The sequence below is a fragment of the Solanum stenotomum genome, chromosome 9, assembly GCF_019186545.1.
Source record: "Solanum stenotomum isolate F172 chromosome 9, ASM1918654v1, whole genome shotgun sequence".
Classification (NCBI taxonomy): domain Eukaryota; kingdom Viridiplantae; phylum Streptophyta; class Magnoliopsida; order Solanales; family Solanaceae; genus Solanum; species Solanum stenotomum.
In genome coordinates, this window is record NC_064290.1 from 51,550,543 (window position 1) to 51,567,791 (window position 17,249).

At 34.4% G+C, this 17,249-nt stretch overlaps 2 protein-coding genes across 5 annotated transcripts in view; both read right to left on the bottom strand.

Annotated features, from left to right (window-relative positions):
* Positions 1–17,249, bottom strand: part of LOC125877631 (uncharacterized) — a 306,889-nt gene that overhangs the window by 180,756 nt on the left and 108,884 nt on the right. The gene's annotated exons all lie outside the window — the stretch shown is intronic.
* LOC125876369 (uncharacterized methyltransferase At2g41040, chloroplastic) overlaps positions 7,165–17,249 on the bottom strand; it is a 12,590-nt gene continuing 2,505 nt past the window's right edge. The window contains exons 2-9 of one of the 4 annotated variants that reach the window (XM_049557551.1): positions 12,207–12,267; positions 11,179–11,279; positions 10,952–11,092; positions 10,080–10,161; positions 8,827–9,020; positions 8,605–8,716; positions 7,984–8,088; positions 7,165–7,458 (exon numbers count right to left, since the gene is read on the bottom strand). In XM_049557551.1, the coding sequence (XP_049413508.1) occupies positions 7,330–7,458; positions 7,984–8,088; positions 8,605–8,716; positions 8,827–9,020; positions 10,080–10,161; positions 10,952–11,092; positions 11,179–11,279; positions 12,207–12,267 (925 nt within the window). In that variant the 3' untranslated portion in view covers positions 7,165–7,329. Of the gene's footprint in view, positions 7,459–7,983; positions 8,089–8,604; positions 8,717–8,826; positions 9,021–10,079; positions 10,162–10,951; positions 11,093–11,178; positions 11,280–12,206; positions 12,471–14,589; positions 14,750–15,018; positions 15,124–16,099; positions 16,212–16,323; positions 16,518–17,249 lie in introns of those variants that run through there. The other 3 variants (XM_049557548.1, XM_049557550.1, XM_049557552.1) reach the window with 3 other exon arrangements.

A 17,249-nucleotide genomic window follows, 5' to 3' on the forward strand; every position in this document is an offset into this window, starting at 1 on the left:
GGTGTGTTTGGTATGAGGAAAATTAATGTTCTTCATAGAAAGTATTTTTCTAGAAAATAAGTGTTTTTTTATACTTATTTTCTAGTGTTTGATAATTAAATAAAAAAATTTATCTCAAAATTATTTATATATAATCTAACAAAGCATTACAGGGGAAAGTGGGGGTTCAGAGGTTGGCAACGGGTGGAATATTCAAGGGACGGGGATTGGAAGGGCGGGGAGGAGACAAGGACTTATAAAACTTGTTTTCCTATTTCTGTTATGAAAGTCATTTTCCTCATTTTTAAGGAAACTTGCTAATTTGAAGAAATATTTTCAAAAATATTTTGACATACAAATAAAACATGAAAAATATTTTCCTTTCATACTAAACACCCCTTTAATGCTGCAATATATTCTTCATTAATTACTACTATATTTGTCTTTTTTTTTCCTCCCTCAATGTTCGAATCCATGTTGACTTAAAGTGTGATTTTGCTTGTATTTAGAAATTGGGTACTGCTAAATGGCCAGAAAATTTGGTCAAAAATTTAAAAATTCTATAATATCTTTTTTATTTTAAAATAAATAAATCTTTTTTCCATTTTTAGTTAAAAGATATTAAAGTTAAAAAGGTAAAAAATGTTCAAAAAGATAAAGCAACAAAGGTAAAATACCATTTTGATCAAATTCTGGCCAAAAGAATTTTTCCTTAGAAAGGGTAATTAGAAGTATACATCATGTTTTTTTAAAAAATATAACACAACTCCAATTCTAACTTAAGAAATTTCAAATAATATGAATAATATTTTTAGTTTTCATGGCCAAATGCCTAACAAGTTCCTCATCAATTTGTTTCCTTTTTCTAAAGTTTTAACCAGCTTTTTGTTCTTTGCCTTTTGCTTTCTACAAACGTACGGTTTCTGAATTTACACATAGGAAGCTACCAAAGTTAAAAAAGGAAATAAAATCAAGACTTTCTTGTGTACCAGAGAATTTATGATCTTTTTATTTTTAATTAGAGATTTTCAGCTCGAGTCAGCAGCAAATTCCCCGTACAAATAGAGGTACCTATCAAAAAAATACTTCAAAGGCTTTGGGATTGAGGTCTAGGGAGTGATTCCTTCTTTAACATGTCTTACATGATGCGAATTCAAATTATATAAATGCTCCAAAACCTAAAACCCCATTTTGAGTACGTTTGAATAATTGAAATGGTAAAGTCACTATCCCTAAAAAAAGAGAGAGAGTAAGCATTATGTCACNTACATGATGCGAATTCAAATTATATAAATGCTCCAAAACCTAAAACCCCATTTTGAGTACGTTTGAATAATTGAAATGGTAAAGTCACTATCCCTAAAAAAAAGAGAGAGTAAGCATTAGCTACCAAATTCGTCCCTTATTTATCGCTAAATACTTTCAAAGTTAACTGAATTTTATAATAATTCATCGTTAAAAAGATTAGTAATCGATTTTTATTATTTAGTAACAAAAGTTATTCGTAACTAATTCTTGTTTTTCTTCTCGTGATATAAAGAGACTATATATGTTTAGATTTTTTACCAAATATAACAAAGAAGTTTAACAAATAATTTAATTTTTTTTTTTCTAAATTCTGGCTTAACTTAAAAGTTTATGTCGTACTAGATCCAAACACATGACAAAGGATTTCTGATCATTAAGTAAGAACTTTTATAAAAAATAAAAAAATAAAATATGAAAGAAAAAACCTTTGTAGTCATAAAATTATCTCACATGCAAAGGATCCAATGAACTGACTTATCACAAATGTAATCCATAATTATTCCATTTGTCAAATTGCCTCTCAAAACTCTTTGTTGCTGACACACAAACATGTTACTACTCCGTCCGTCTCATTTTACGTAGCAACCTTTCTTTTTTAATCTATTTCAAAAAGAATATCATCTTGCTATAATTAAAAATAACTTAATTTTAAAATTTTCCTACAACCATAGAAATATCTAAAAGAATTATTTTAGACTACAAATTTAAAAAGCCTATTATTTTTAAACACAATATCAAATCAAAAGATATCACATAACATGAGACGAAAGGAAAACTATTTATTGAAGAAAGGAAATTAAATTGAGTTTATTTCTAATATGGTACTCTCTCTGTCCCCTTTTACTTGTCCAATTTNTTTGGCACTTTCTTCATGCACGGTGGCAATGACCTTCTTGCACCATTGTCCTTCTTCGAACTTGCAATGGTGGCTTTAGATGTCGACTCCTTCTTCTTAAGGTTTTTCTCGAGCTGCATGGCCGTTAGGCGGACTTGTCTTTCCGTTTTCGGCACCTTGACCATGGGCACCATACATGATCCTCCTTGCTCCATGACTAGAAGTCGTTGGAGGTAAGGGTCGATCACTGCGTGGCACTGCTGGAAGAACTCCTGCCCAAGAATTATGTCAAAGAGATCTAAAGGAGCGACAGTGAAGTTGGCCTTACCTTGCCACTCGCCTAGAGTGATGCTCACTCCATGCGCAACTCCGCTCACAGGAGTCGGGGGTGCATTGATCGTCCTGAGTTGGGTGTTGCTTGAACTGTAACTCAGCCCCAACCTCGTTGCTGCCTTTTTGGTCATGAGATTGACCTCTGCACCCGTGTCGACCAAAGCACAAGTGGGTTTTCCATTGATCTTAAGGTCGACATACTGCGCGCCGTATCCTCTTGGCTTCTTTGGCTGCTTCGTGATGGCTCCGCATAGTCCTATCAAGCCCAACTGCGTCGTCCCTTCGCCTTGTCCTTGCTCCTGGGCGTCTTTCTCCTTCCGCTCTCGCAGGATGGCACCAAGACTTTTCAGTTCAGGGCACCTTGCATAACCATGCGGCCCGCCGCATATGTAGCAGCCACCTTTGTTGGCAACCTCTAGCTTCCTCTCCGTGTTGCCATGATGTCCAGACTTCTTGCCATCGGACTTATAGGTGTCATGCTTCTTGGGATGTGGCCGCTGCTCCTCGCCTTTGCCACGATCTCCCCCACCATGGTCATGACTACCTTTCATCTCCTCTCCTCTGGCTCTTTCGGGCTTTTCATGCCTGAAGTCTGTCAAAGTTTCGGCCTGTGTGATGGCTTCATCTATGGTCCTGACTTGCCGACGTTCCAACTCCGTCCTGGCCCAATTTTGCAGCCCATCCATGAAGTGGAACAACATATCATCATCCGTGAGGTTAGGAATTTGAAGCGTGAGGGTAGTGAACTCCTGCACATATGCGCGGATGCTGCCCGTTTGCTTCAGCTCCCTAAACCTGCGTTTCGCCTCATAGATGACGTTGTTAGGGAAAAAGGCTTTCTTGAACTCCTCCCGAAATTGCTCCCAGGTGTTGATGCTGTACGTCCCCATTCCCTATCTCGGCCTCTTTGCGCCTCCACCATAGCATGGCCATCTCCGAAAGATACAACACAGCGGTGTTGATCTTACTCTTGTCGCTCTTCAGCCCGTTGCACTTGAAGTAATTCTCCAAATGCCATAAGAAGTTCTCCACCTCTTGCGCGTCACGGACGCCTTTGAACATAGGTGGCTTGGGAGCCTCGACCCTGGCCTCCCTGTCTCCATCAAGCGACGATGATCCTCCAACTGCCACACCTTCCTTGAGTGCTTTCATCTCGGCCTTCATGGTCTCAATCGTGCTCAACGCCTCCATGAGCCAACACTCCAAGGAAGTGATAGCCTCCTTCATCTTAAACTCGGCCCGCTGACGTCCCTCCAACTCCTTATGGATGTTTTCGGTCTCCTCAAGGGTGAAGTCCTCAAGAGTCCTGAACTTGCCATCAACCACGTTTAAACGCCGGCCTAATATCTCCACGGCTTGCCTCGCCACTTCAACCCTTGCGACCCATTCTTCTCCAGCGGTGACGTCAATAGGCTCCTCGCCACGTTCATCGTCACTTGCTTCGGTGGTCGAAGGTNTCAAGACTTTCCTTCCCCTGTTTCCAAAAATTCCAAAATGGCACATCAATTTTTTTTTAACCAAAAGGACAAAATCGCTTCTGACGGAGCGATTTTCTTCTGACAAAATTGACGGTGTTACTCCTTTAAAAAACATAGAAATCGCTGCCGGTCCAAAAAAAAAAATCTTTTTTCTTTAAAATCGCTGCTGTGAATTTTTTTTTTTTTAACAACGCTGCCCCAACAACGTTTAAAAAATAGAAATAGCTGCTATAGCAGCCATTTTCTTAAAAAAGTTTAAATTTTTTTTATTAAAAATTCCTGAGGCGAGGACTGCTTAAAAAATAATGGGAAATCGCTCCACGTATAGCGATTTTAGTTAAATTTTTTTTTTAAATAATCGCTGCCATTAAAATTTTAGGGTTAAGGACCAAATTGATCACAATTTATGATACATAAAGGACCATTTCCATCAAGTCCATACATTAAGGACCAAATGGAATCAAAGCCCATACATTAAGGGCCATTTTGATCATTTTCTCCGATTTTTATTATTTAGTAACAAAAGTTATTCGTAACTAATTCTTATTTTTCTTCTCGTGATATAAAGAGACTATATATGTTTAGATTTTTTACCAAATATAACAAAGAAGTTTAACAAATAATTTAATATTTTTTTTGTCTAAATTCTGGCTTAACTTAAAAGTTTATGTCGTACTAGATCCAAACACATGACAAAGGATTTCTGATCATAAGTAAGAACTTTTATAAAAAAAAAATAAAAAAAATATGAAAGATAAAACCTTTGTAGTCATAAAATTATCTCACATGCAAAGGATCCAATGAACTGACTTATCACAAATGTAATCCATAATTATTCCATTTGTCAAATTGCCTCTCAAAACTCTTTGTTGCTGACACACAAACATGTTACTATTCCGTCCGTCTCATTTTACGTGGTAACCTTTTTTTTTTAATCTGTTTAAAAAAGAATATCATTTTGCTATAATTAGAAATAACTTAATTTTAAAATTTTCCTACAACCATAAAAATATCTAAGAATTATTTTAGACTACAAATTAAAAAAGTCTATTATTTTTAAACACAATATCAAATCAAAAGATGCCACATAACATGAGACGAAAGGAAAACTATTTATTGAAGAAAGGAAATTAAATTGAGTTTATTTCTAATATGGTACTTTCTGTCCCTTTTTACTTGTCCAATTTTGATTTTTTACTTGTCATTTTTAACAAATTAAGAAAATATAATATTTTTTTTACTTGTTATACCCTCAATTTATTTAGAGAATTAATGATTTTGAAAAAGGTAAAACTCCTTTAATGAGTAAATTAATTTTAAAATTCTATCAATTAACAGGGATAAAATGGTAAATTCACTATGTCATTTTTTTTTAATACGTGTGTCAAATAAAAAATAGACAAGTAAATAAGGACAGAGAGAGTAATAGCTGTATCAAAAGGATTTTTTATTTTTATTTTTAAAATTAAAACGACAGTTAAAATGAGACCAAATATATTTAAGGTAGTCAAAGGTCAAAGATGGAGAAGTTGCACGAGGGGAGATCTATTTCTCTGCTATAAGATAAAGCTTACTTCACTTTGTTCTGTTCAAAAAACCTTATTCTTATTGTATTCCCTTCTTCCACATGGTGTGTGTGTATAGGGGGCTCTTTTTTCTACATTTAAAAAAAATAATTATACACTATGCTTTCTTCATCATATACATATATTAATAATAATAATTATTATAATCTTCCTCTAGGCGGTGCAGATATAAATAAGAAAGACCATTAAAAGTACAACACATATTAGATTTTGATGAAATATAAACATTGTTAAACAAGATGTTTCATAAAGATATTGATCTTGGATCTAATTCAATCGTATCGATCTTCTTTATGTTTAGAATTGAATATCTAAAGTATGAACGATATAAGACAAGGGTTTGTATTAAAAAGGGAAAATGCATAAGTACCCCCAGCCTATGCCCAAAATTCCTGAGGCACACCTAACTTTTACTAAGTCCTATTATCCTCCCGAACTTATTTTATATATAATTTTCTACCCCTTTTGGACCTACGTGGCACTATCTTGTGGGCCCAACGCGTGTTGACAATTTTTTCAAGAATAGTGCCACGTAGGCCGAAAAGGGGTAGAAAATTAATTAAAAAATAAGTTCAGGGGGTATTAGGACCCTAGTAAAGATTAGGTGTGTCTCAGGGATTNAAATTAATTAAAAAATAAGTTCAGGGAGGTAATAGGACCTTAGTAAAGGTTAGATGTGTCTCAGAGATTTTGGGCATAGGCTGAGGAGGTACTTATGCATTTCCCCTATTAAAAATAATGAATTAAATTCATCAAAATATTAGTGTCATATAAAAATGAGTGTCTATTAAAAATAACTTCAATAAAAAAAAAGCTTATTTGAATTATTTAAGTAACAACGAAAATGACATAAGGTAAAATTGATCATTAATGTATAATAGAGAAGCAAATTTGACCTTTTTTCCCTTGTAATTAATAATTTTTTTTAATAAATATACAAAATATAAACAAAAGCCACTGAATTTCTGTAAATTTATACATTACATAAAACTTTGAATGATTCATTTATTATTATTATTATTTTTAATGTGGCTTTGCTATTGATTTAGACATTTGAGAAAAAATTACATAGTGCTTTTTTTTTTTTTTGGTCTCCACTAGGTAATCTCTTTGGACATGACTTTTAATTACTTTATTCAGAGTCAAGTTCTATCCCGTGATATGAATCAAAATATTTCGTTATAAAGATAATGTAAAAAAAAATGCATCTAAACTATTATTTTTTTGTGAATTTCAACTTCAAATATCATTTTTCTCTTTTCCCACTTAAACTATCCTCATTTATGTATTAAAAGCTTAAAACACAACTAATTGAGTAAATGATGATAGTTCATATAGAAAAAAAGGATAATCGCTAATTGGCCTAATCTACTTCAGCCTTCAAGGTATGTTTTAATATACATGGACGATGATTGCTCAAATAGCAAAGGGGAACAATTGATAGCTGAGGTGTAAAATTCGAAAAAAAAAAAAATGATAACTTGAATGTGTTTTTGATATTAAGGTTACTCACATACTTACCTAATCATTTCAAAAAATATTGATACCAAGTTACAAAGCTGAATTCAGGACTAGCAAAAATATACAAGTAGATTCCAATAAATAGATGAGGGCAAGTAGTAAATGTATATATTACATGTGGCTGATATGCCACTCCAGTGTCCAGTTACATTTGTCTTTTAACAGCAATATTATTCACAATTGCCTGAATCAATTTTATAATTTATCTACAGGGTAGAGATACATTGCAAATCTGAGTACAAGAATATACAGTAAACATGGAGGTTGATGAGCTTCAACAAGACAAAAATCAGCGTTTTTGTGCGGAAAACATGATAAAACCTCCCTGAACTTTACTTGTATAGTTGATGAGACCACAGGTTGTAACCAAGTCTTCGATCTCCCCTTGAGTAAAAAAGCTGTAGGTCCGTGTAGCACTCTGCGATCAAAAGGAAATTTACTTTCATATCTCTCAGACAGAAACGATTATCTATCAGATACGAGCCCTTTTCCAAGATCATCTTGACCATATTTTTCTGCTTTCTTTCATGTTGATGGTTTAGATTGACTTAGAGGTCTATATTGGTGTTCTTCGGTTAGTGTCAAGCAGTTTCTAATATAGGTAAGCATTCTAGCATGAAGAAGGGAAGCCTTTGCTTAACTGGTAAATTTGTTCCCATGTGATTCGGAGGTCATGGGTTCAAGCTATGGAAACAACCTCTAACAGAAATGCAGGGTAAGACTGTGTACAATAGACTCTTGAGGTTCAACCCTTGCCTGGACCTCGCACATAGCGGGAGCTTAGTGCACCGGACTGCCCTTTTGTTCAAGCGGGAAGAAAGTCAAAGAATTTTAGGTTGTCTTATGTGTTGGTTTCTTTGACCACTATAATCTATCACTTTCATGTTAAGTCTAAAATGGAGAAAATTTTGAGTATAACCACGAGATGGAAAATGAAGCTTACCTGCTGCAAAGCCCTCAATATCGGAGGAGCTGAAGGATTAACTCGAAGAAATGTAGTACCAACAAATATACCCCCACTACGCAAAATCCGGTTAATTTCAGCAATCTGACAGACAAACAGATAACGGCATCATTAGCTAATATTTCACTTTATCATTATTTTTCGAAAAAACATTCTTTGTCCATATATTTGTTACGCATGGTTATTATTATTATTCTTAGACTAAACATGTATATTTGTATTTTTTTTTCCCTCCATTTGCACATTTTTGTATTAAAGCCACGCTTCATTTGCAATCCCAAGTTGAAAAAACAGGCCCAAAGTGTACTCATATGATAAAAAATTTACTAGTACAAGAACCAACAAAAAAAAACTTATTTTTCACTTTTATTTTATTTGATGATGATGATATGAGCTTAAATGAAAAAATGAGGAATCATATAACCGACCCCAACTTGTATGGGATTGAAGGTTAGTTGTTGTATTGGAATAGAATGGAGCAAAATATTGGATATAGAGGATTGATATAGCTGAATTTGACTAGTTCGGGATTGAAAAGTAGTTCATTGATTAAGTCAAAGATGATTTTTTCCAGGAAAGATTAAAATTTAAACAACTTACTGCATTGGACGGAGATGGCCAGCAATGCAAGGCAGCTCCTGCATGTACAGCATCAACTGATCCAGAAAAGAAAGGTAATCTGGAAACATCTGCCCTTACAAGAGCTAGATTGCTGCAAATTTTCACACAAAGAGTTCAATTATATCTTTCTTGAAAGACAATTCCTAATTAATGAGAATTTCAATGACCTCATATCTTAAATTAGGTAGCAAAATCACTTACGAGCTTAAGATACTTTCATCCATCTTGATGAAATCATAACACTGGCGAAGCATGTTTTCAGAAAAGTCAAGTGCAATGACTCTTGAATAGACCCCAGATTTGGCAAATTTCCGGGAAAATAATCCGCTGCCGCAGCTAACATCTACAAGAACTCCACCTTCAGCCACTTTAAAGTAGTCTTGAGCCATATTAAACTGCATATATATCAAAAGAACGATCATAAGCTTAGTGAGCTTAACTCATCAAGATGGACTTTAAAATTTAATGAAATACATGAATTTACTGGTTAATATATAGTAGAAAAAGGTTTGAGCAGCTCTACAAGGAGAGAGGAGTAACTTCACATAGCTAGCCCTCCGAAACTTACAACAACAACAACAACATACCCAGTGAAACCCCACAAGTCGTGTCTAGGGAGGATAGAGTGTGCTCAGACCATATCCTACCTCGTGGAGGTAAAGATGTTGTTTCCGGAGGACAAGCAATTAGGACTGTTGTGACCAAATGCAGCAATAAAATTTACTCCACCAGACTGTTTTCTTAAATTCTAGTCTATAGACATGACACGTCATTATGAGAGAAATAAGAGTTGATTTGGTGGCCAATACTTTAAACCTCCTGTGCCTGACATGTCCGAACTGAAATGGCATTTTAGCTAAGTATGCCATGTTCTGTTTCATTAAGCCCCTGATATACTACTCCAACAAGGAGAAACTAATGGATAGGTGACAAACTCTTTTATCTATTGTTGTCGTTATTTTCCTTTTATCTATTGAGCACACTTCTTTCGAGCCGATGGTCTATCGGAAACAACCTCTTTACCTCGCAAAGGTAAGAATAAGGTCCGCTTACATCCTACCCTTTCCAGACTCCACTAGTGAAATTATACTGGGTATGTTGTTGTGGTTGTTTTGTTGTGACAACCTCTTTTATACTCACTCCACCCCAATTTACACAAAGGTGTTTGACTGGGCAAGGAATTTTAGAATGAAAGGAGACTATTGAAACTTGTGGTCCGAAATAGGCCATAGATCTTTGTGCGGTTAGAAATCATCTCATTATGGGTTAAATGAGAAATTTAAGTTAATTTTTTACTAAATATAACAAAGTGTCATTTCTTTTTAGGACCAACCAAAAAGGACAGAATGTCACATAAATTGGTACCGAGGAAATATGTGGGAAGGTCAATGTTTAGTTATCCAGCCCATAAAGTTGTTAAGATAAATTCAATCACAGCAATAAAAAAAATTTACCTCTTCATCAGGACCAGGGAAACCACCTCGGTTAAAACTTTGACGCCAGCCTCTTTCATACAAGAATGAAACAACTGGGCTCCTTGGAAAGTTAATAGCAACAGACATTAGAAATAAATATGTCAAAAATCCGAAAACATCAGTCTAATTCTCAAAATTCTCTATTACAAGCTTTTACTAGATATATCAGGAACCCAATAAAAAGAAGCAGGGGAAAGAAAAAAACATAAAAATACATGGAAGAAAATTCCAGCATTGTTTCCGTTTCATAGTTTCCACTTCAGTTGTTATTCTAAAGATTTCAAGCATTAAATGTAAATGTCTAACAGCCTAAGGTGCATGCCTAAAAATTGGACAGCTATTAAGTATGTAAAATAAGTAAAACTACAGAACAAAACAAACACTTTTGCTTATATGTGTGGTGTTCACCAGAACAAAACAATACTTATGTGAGGGAGGAGGGATGAAAAGATATTGACTTCAAACTAGAGTCAACATCTTTAGGAAAATAATTTCAGAGCCCAAAAACTAATCGGAGATAATTTAATCAAGCTGGTGTTGTCGAAGGCACACTTAGGCCTTGAAGCGAGGCTCAAAACGCTTTGAGCGTTTTGCCTCACTTAATGTCCACTTCAGTCTCATCATCAAATTTCATTGCTCATATATCTGTCATTCATGCTTATAATTATTAGTCTTGGACTAAACATTTATATTTGTATTTTTTCTCCCTTCGCACCTTTCTTTCATTAAAGCCTAGTCTTTGTTTGCGCTTAAAGCCCCACCAGACCTTAGAGGCTTTTTTTGTGTTTTTTTTTGCTTTTGATAACACTGAATCAAACATAAACATGAAACTTGAAACAGCCCTAGGATACCTGAATAGCTCAGTCCCAGTTGGCTTAGATTCATTGTATTCTTTTGTTCCGGAAGTAACAGTGAGGTCAAGGTAGATATTTTTGCTTGAATATGACTTGTTACATTTTCTGCATTTGAAGCCCGATCTGTAGATTGCAGGTCTGCAAGTTTTAAATTCAAAGTGAAATAGCAATTAGGCCACACCTCGACTCACTGTTATTGTTCTACCTGAAAGACTAAACCTTACACGTTAAAGCCTGAAGGGCCTTTTCTTATTAGTGGTTCATAACAAATTGGACAAGCAAACAATTCAGCTTCCGTAACATCCTGAGCTGGAGTTCTCAACTCCTGAACAAGACAGCAGAAAAGATTATACATCAATGTGACATTTGAACACGATCCTATGCATCAAGATGGAAAATCAAAGAAATATAGCTATGGACAACTTTCTTGACTAATTAGAGTTGAGTCATTACCCTGCATCCAATTGGATTCAGCACTCTCATCATAAAAACTTAGCTCCCAAATTTAAATTATATTTACAATTAGCAAAGATGAGCCGAGAATCTATCATAAAGCAACCTCTCTACCCTCCAAGGTAGGGGCAAGGTTTGCATACACTCTAGACTCTACCCTCCCCAGACCCCACTTGTGAGATTTTACATCGGATATTCTGTTGTTACAATAAGCTAACAGTTGCATGAATGTAGCAGCGATAAGCCAAAAACATTCCATACATCATCAGTCTATGGTCCCGACAACTTAAGTAAAACAGTAAACCCAAAAATTAAAGACTTGATGGTCATAAACACACCTGAACTATCACTTCTTCACGAGTTTCACACCCCAACTATCAGTTACTCTCATTTTCTACCTAAACTAACTCCGTCTATGTATAACACACCTCAAAGTTGATTAGACCAACTATCAATTGTTCTTTTTTTCTACCTGTACTATCACCATCTACTCAACTAAGTATGTTTAATACATAACATGTTGATACATCAGGTAGGAAAATGGAACAAGGCAGCTGATCAGTTGAAATATGAAACTCGGGAAAAAGTGATTTTTGACCATTATCTCAAAATTAAACAAGAACCCCACGAAACTAACAAACACTATAGAACATCTGATGTTCAGAAAGATACTCATACTGATAAATTCAAGTTCCAATTTTTTTGGGGTTTTTCTCACTTTTACCAAAACGAACGAAAACAACAGAAGACAGAAAAAGAAAAAAAAAAAGTTGCAAACTTTCCCAATTCCAAAAATTACCGGTTCTACAGCAACAGCAGAGGTAGCCCTGATTCTTGAAGTGAACCCATTTGAGGAAAACCTTGTAGGAACACGAATTTTTGAATTCAAAGAAACCCCACGTTGTATTGGAACCAAAGAACGATGATGATTCAAGGAGAGTGAAGGAGAAGCAGCAAAAGTAGCAGTTGCCATTGATGAACTTCAGCTAAAACTGATGAGGCTTTTCTTGTCTTTTTCCCTTTCGATTTGATTCTCTGTTAGTATGAATGGAGAGAAGAAAAACAGGAATTTTTTTTGTGATTTTGAATCAATTTTGTCATCTTTAGAAGTAGCTTTTTGTTAGTTTAGTTATTTCTATTTTTGGTGGTTGTTGTTTATGTGTATAATCAAAATGTTTGAAAACAAGTATTCCCTCAATGTCGTGTGTTGACTTTTTCAAAAGTCAATTAGATTGATTTTTAAAGTTAAATTGAATTACATTAATTCGATATTTTAAATAAAATATTTTAAAATTATACGAAAAGTATTATTAATTTCAATTTTTTGTATATCAATATGATAAAAAAATACATCGTAAAATGTTAGTCAAAATTATTATCGTTTAACTCTAAAAAAATAAAATTATGACAATTTAAATTGGATGAAAATAGTACAAAAATGAATGAGACTACTATATCTTAATCCCAAATTTCGAGTTTGAGTTGGAGTTCTAATTCTAAATATAGAAAAATCATTAATTGGGATGTGACAGCTAAATTTAATCATAAATTTCATTATCACATGACATGTATATCACCTACTATAATGAGCTAATTAGTTGATTGTCTATTACTAATATTTTTGTTATTTTCTAGTACTTAATTCCTTTAAAACTCATTTTTCTTCTTCATCTATCAGCCCTTTTTCTTTCATTTCGCTTGTATTTGGATGTGTGAGCTAGGATCATAATTTTCAGTATTGAAAATTTAAAACACGCTTTTTAATTTAGCTTTAGATGATATTTATGTTTTTTAATTTTTGTGTGCATAAATAAATACTTAAATTTATAAAAAAATAAACATGTAGATATACATGTCTTACGTGACAATTCACGTGAAATACACTCAAATTGATTTGTGTTATGTCACGTGTTGGGCTTAATTTTGTGAGGCTTACATCTTAAGTGACTGACTGTACTTCTAAACACACCTAACGTTTGAGGACCGACTGTACTTTCTAAACACGCCTAACGTCCAATGCTCGAGGCTTGACTAAAAGTTCTTAGGCTAATTATGTACCAAACTCCCTAGTTATATTGTTGACCTACGTAATTCTCTAATAAATGAATGATGTTTTAAAGTTGTAATACGTAACCAAATTTTGCATCTTCACTTATCATTGTTGTTCAGATTTTTGTTCTCTATCTCAAAATTATCATATTTTATTATTTCTCTATTTGAAAGTAATTTTTTTTTTATTTAGGCATAATACAAAAATTTGCCCTTTAATTTGGCCTCATTTCACATTTATGTCCTTGAACTTTGAGCTTGCACAAGTAGACATTTAAACTGATATACGGTTGAACAAATAAATACACACATCCTACCTGACATCCTACATGGTAATTTGCATCCTACGTGGCATCCTACGCGTATTATGCCACATAGGACTCATATGTCTACTTTATACAAGTTTAAGTATCTACTTATGCACACCCAAAGTTAAAGGACATAAATATAAAATGAGACCAAGTTAAAAGACACATTTATGTATTATGCCTTTTTTATTTACGAAGGAGTGATGTTTTAATTATAATACTAATAATTTTTTTTGATTATTCTCTTTTTAGTAAGGCAAATTACATAGTATGATAGTAAACTATTTTAAGAAATTGTAATTCTATTTGTATCCATTAATAACTTTGATATCATCGCCTTATTTATACTTGTATAACCATGTTTGAAGTTTTTTTTTTTCTAGGACTTACGCATCATGACTCGGGGGTTACACCTTGCTTTGTACTAAGTATAACGCCTCGTCTCGCCTCACGCCCCTGCCTTCTAAAATATTGATCCAAATGTACTGTCTGAATAAAGAAACTGAATTCAGCCAGTCAAGGGGAAGTACGAAGGGGTCGTTTGGTTCGTGGGATAATATCCCACCTTATTTCATCAAGCTTGGTGTTATTTTATCCCACCTCTCGGTTCAGATAAATTAGTCCAAAGAATTATAATCTTGAAATAACTCAAGTCCAAGGATTATTACATGAGCTGATATGCTACACTATAGTGTCTAGTTACACCAGCAGTGTAAATTATTCACAAGAAAGAATGTTCTTTAACAGACTGAATCAACTTTTATGTACTGTATATACTATTTTTTACAGGGTTGAGATAGATTGCACATCGAAACGAGTGCAAACGAAAAATAACGCGTTTATACCAGCCAAATGATCATTGTTTTTGTGCGGAAAACATGATAAAAGAGCTCTGAACTTTACTGGTATAGTTGATGAGACCACAGCTTGTCATCAAGTCTTCAATCTCCTCTCGAGTAAAATAGCTGTACGTCCGTAGAGCACTCTGCGATCAAAAAGGAAGTCTACTTTCATATCTATTTTTACAGGAACGATTATCTATCTATCAGATACGAGCCTTTTTTCCGATGTCCTCATCACTATATTGGCATTCTTCAGTTCATGTCCAAGAATTTTATGTTTTCTCATGTTTTGGTGGTAACCGAATCTTTTACCACTATAATCGATCAAGTTCATGTGATGCTAAAATGGAGAAAATTAGCCTCTAAATTTTGAAGTATAGTGTATAATCATGAGATGGAAAATGAAATTTACCTGCTCCAAGGCCCTGAATATCGTAGGAGCTGAAGGATTGACTCGAAGAAATGTAGTACCAACGAATACACCTCCACTACGCAAAATCCGGTTAATTTCAGCGATCTGGCAAACAAATAACAGCATAATCAATTGTAAACTCAACTTCATTCATTGAACTTGAGAGTGCCATAAATCATTAAACTTTAGCTAGCAGCAACGAGTTCAAATAAAACTATGCGGCAGCAATCCAAATTAAACATCAGCACAACATACCTAGTGTAATCCCACAAGTGGAGTCTGGGAAGGGTGGTATGTACGCAGACTTTACCCCTAACTTGTGAAGGTTAAATTTCAACCGCAAATATTTATCAACTTCCATTTTCTTCCCTTAAAATGAGCTCATATTTCTAGCAAAAGTTTCCTTATCAGATTCTTAGGGGCTCGGAGTTGGTATCCTAAAATAGTACTTTCTTGGCCCAGAATCAGTTGTCCTGTTTGCACTTAGTGACATTAATAATGGAATTGTTGATAGATATGTCGTTAAAGTGTTAAATTGGTGTGAAGAAAAAGAAGAACTCTGTGGTTATTATGTATCAGAAAATGGCAAAGTTTGTTCATGCAGAGTAAATTGAGCACATGAGAATAATTACGGTAAATTTGTTCATTCAGAAGATAAAGGGTCAACTGTGTTGCAGCTTCCACTGATATAGATCTACAATTATCTCCCAATTTACATGGATAAGTCACCGTAAAGTCAATCGCAAGTTGGGAAAACTGTTCCGGTAAGACTCATTGTATCAATATTACAAGTACAAGGACCGACAAGCTATTGAAATCAATGTAGAATTAAGTAACAGAACATAATAAAAGCAAGGGATCCTTACATGCCAATACAAACTAGTTGGGATTAAGACTAGGTTCTTGGTTACACTTATACTAAGTCTCATGTTTACGTGAGTCCTCATAGTAGGGTTAAAGACGTAAATGTTAGTGTAGGGTTAAGTGTTTGATCCAGAGAATCTCTAGAGAAAATCAAGCCGTTCTAGTGAAATGTTGTTATAACGAATGCCCAGAAAAGATCAAAATTTGAAAAACCTACTGCATTGGATGGAGATGGCCAACAATGCAAGGCTGCACCTGCATGCACAGCATCAATAGATCCAGAGGGAAAAGGTAATCTGGAAACATCTGCCCTTACAAGAGCTAGACTGCTGCAAATTTATATAGAAAGAGAAATTCAATTTTTTCTCGTCTAAAAAGACAATTTCCGACTAATGAAATTTCAATGACTTGATATCCTATATTAGACAGAAAATCACTTACGAGCTTATGATACTCTCATCATTCTTGATGAAATCATAACATTGGCGAAGCATATTTTCAGAAAAGTCAAGTGCAACGACTCTTGAGTACGCCCCAGATTTAGCAAATTTCCTGGAAAACAATCCACTACCGCAGCTAACGTCAACAAGAACACCACCTTCAGCAACTTTAAAGTACTCTTGAGCCATCTTAAACTGCATTTAATATCAAAAGGACAATCACGCAGCCGTGAGCCATCACTGGACTATATCTAGCCATGGAACTTCGAATACAAGATAAACTATAAGTTTCACTCTTTTCCTTGATGTTATGGTTATATAGTCAAGGAGGTTCTCCATGTAATGAAATCAATTGAGTTATCATATTTTGAATCCATGAACAAATTCTTCAATTGTCATATATTTTTTTTTTGAGAAATCTTCAATTATCATATATTGACATATTAGGTGGTCAGAGTATGGTTATGGTAAGCGGTTTTCAGTTAGTTTATGCATTAGGAAGGAACCATAGTTTTATTTTTATCAGTGTGAAAATGTGTCTATGATATTCTCCTTCACCGTTCAAGAAATCACCATATGCTTGGTGACCTTACACCATATGCTTTAGTCTGCGGCAGAGATGCAGAGTACGTTGGCGCATTGCATTCTTGCCACTGGATCAAGGTGCTGGGGAAAAAAATTCAAAAACCATTCGAATACTAATTCGAGTTTCACAATTTTGCACAATTACTTTCAAGTTTTTACTCTATGAGTGCCATACTATAGCTACATTTTCTTGATCTCTAAATTAGTCAAACTAATTGGAGACGAAAGATGTAAAAATAAAAACTCTAAAGCTTTTGTCTATAGATATTACATAATCCTTTGAGAGAAGAGGCATTCATTAAGGGTGTGTTTGGTATGAAGGAAAACATTTTCCGGAAAATG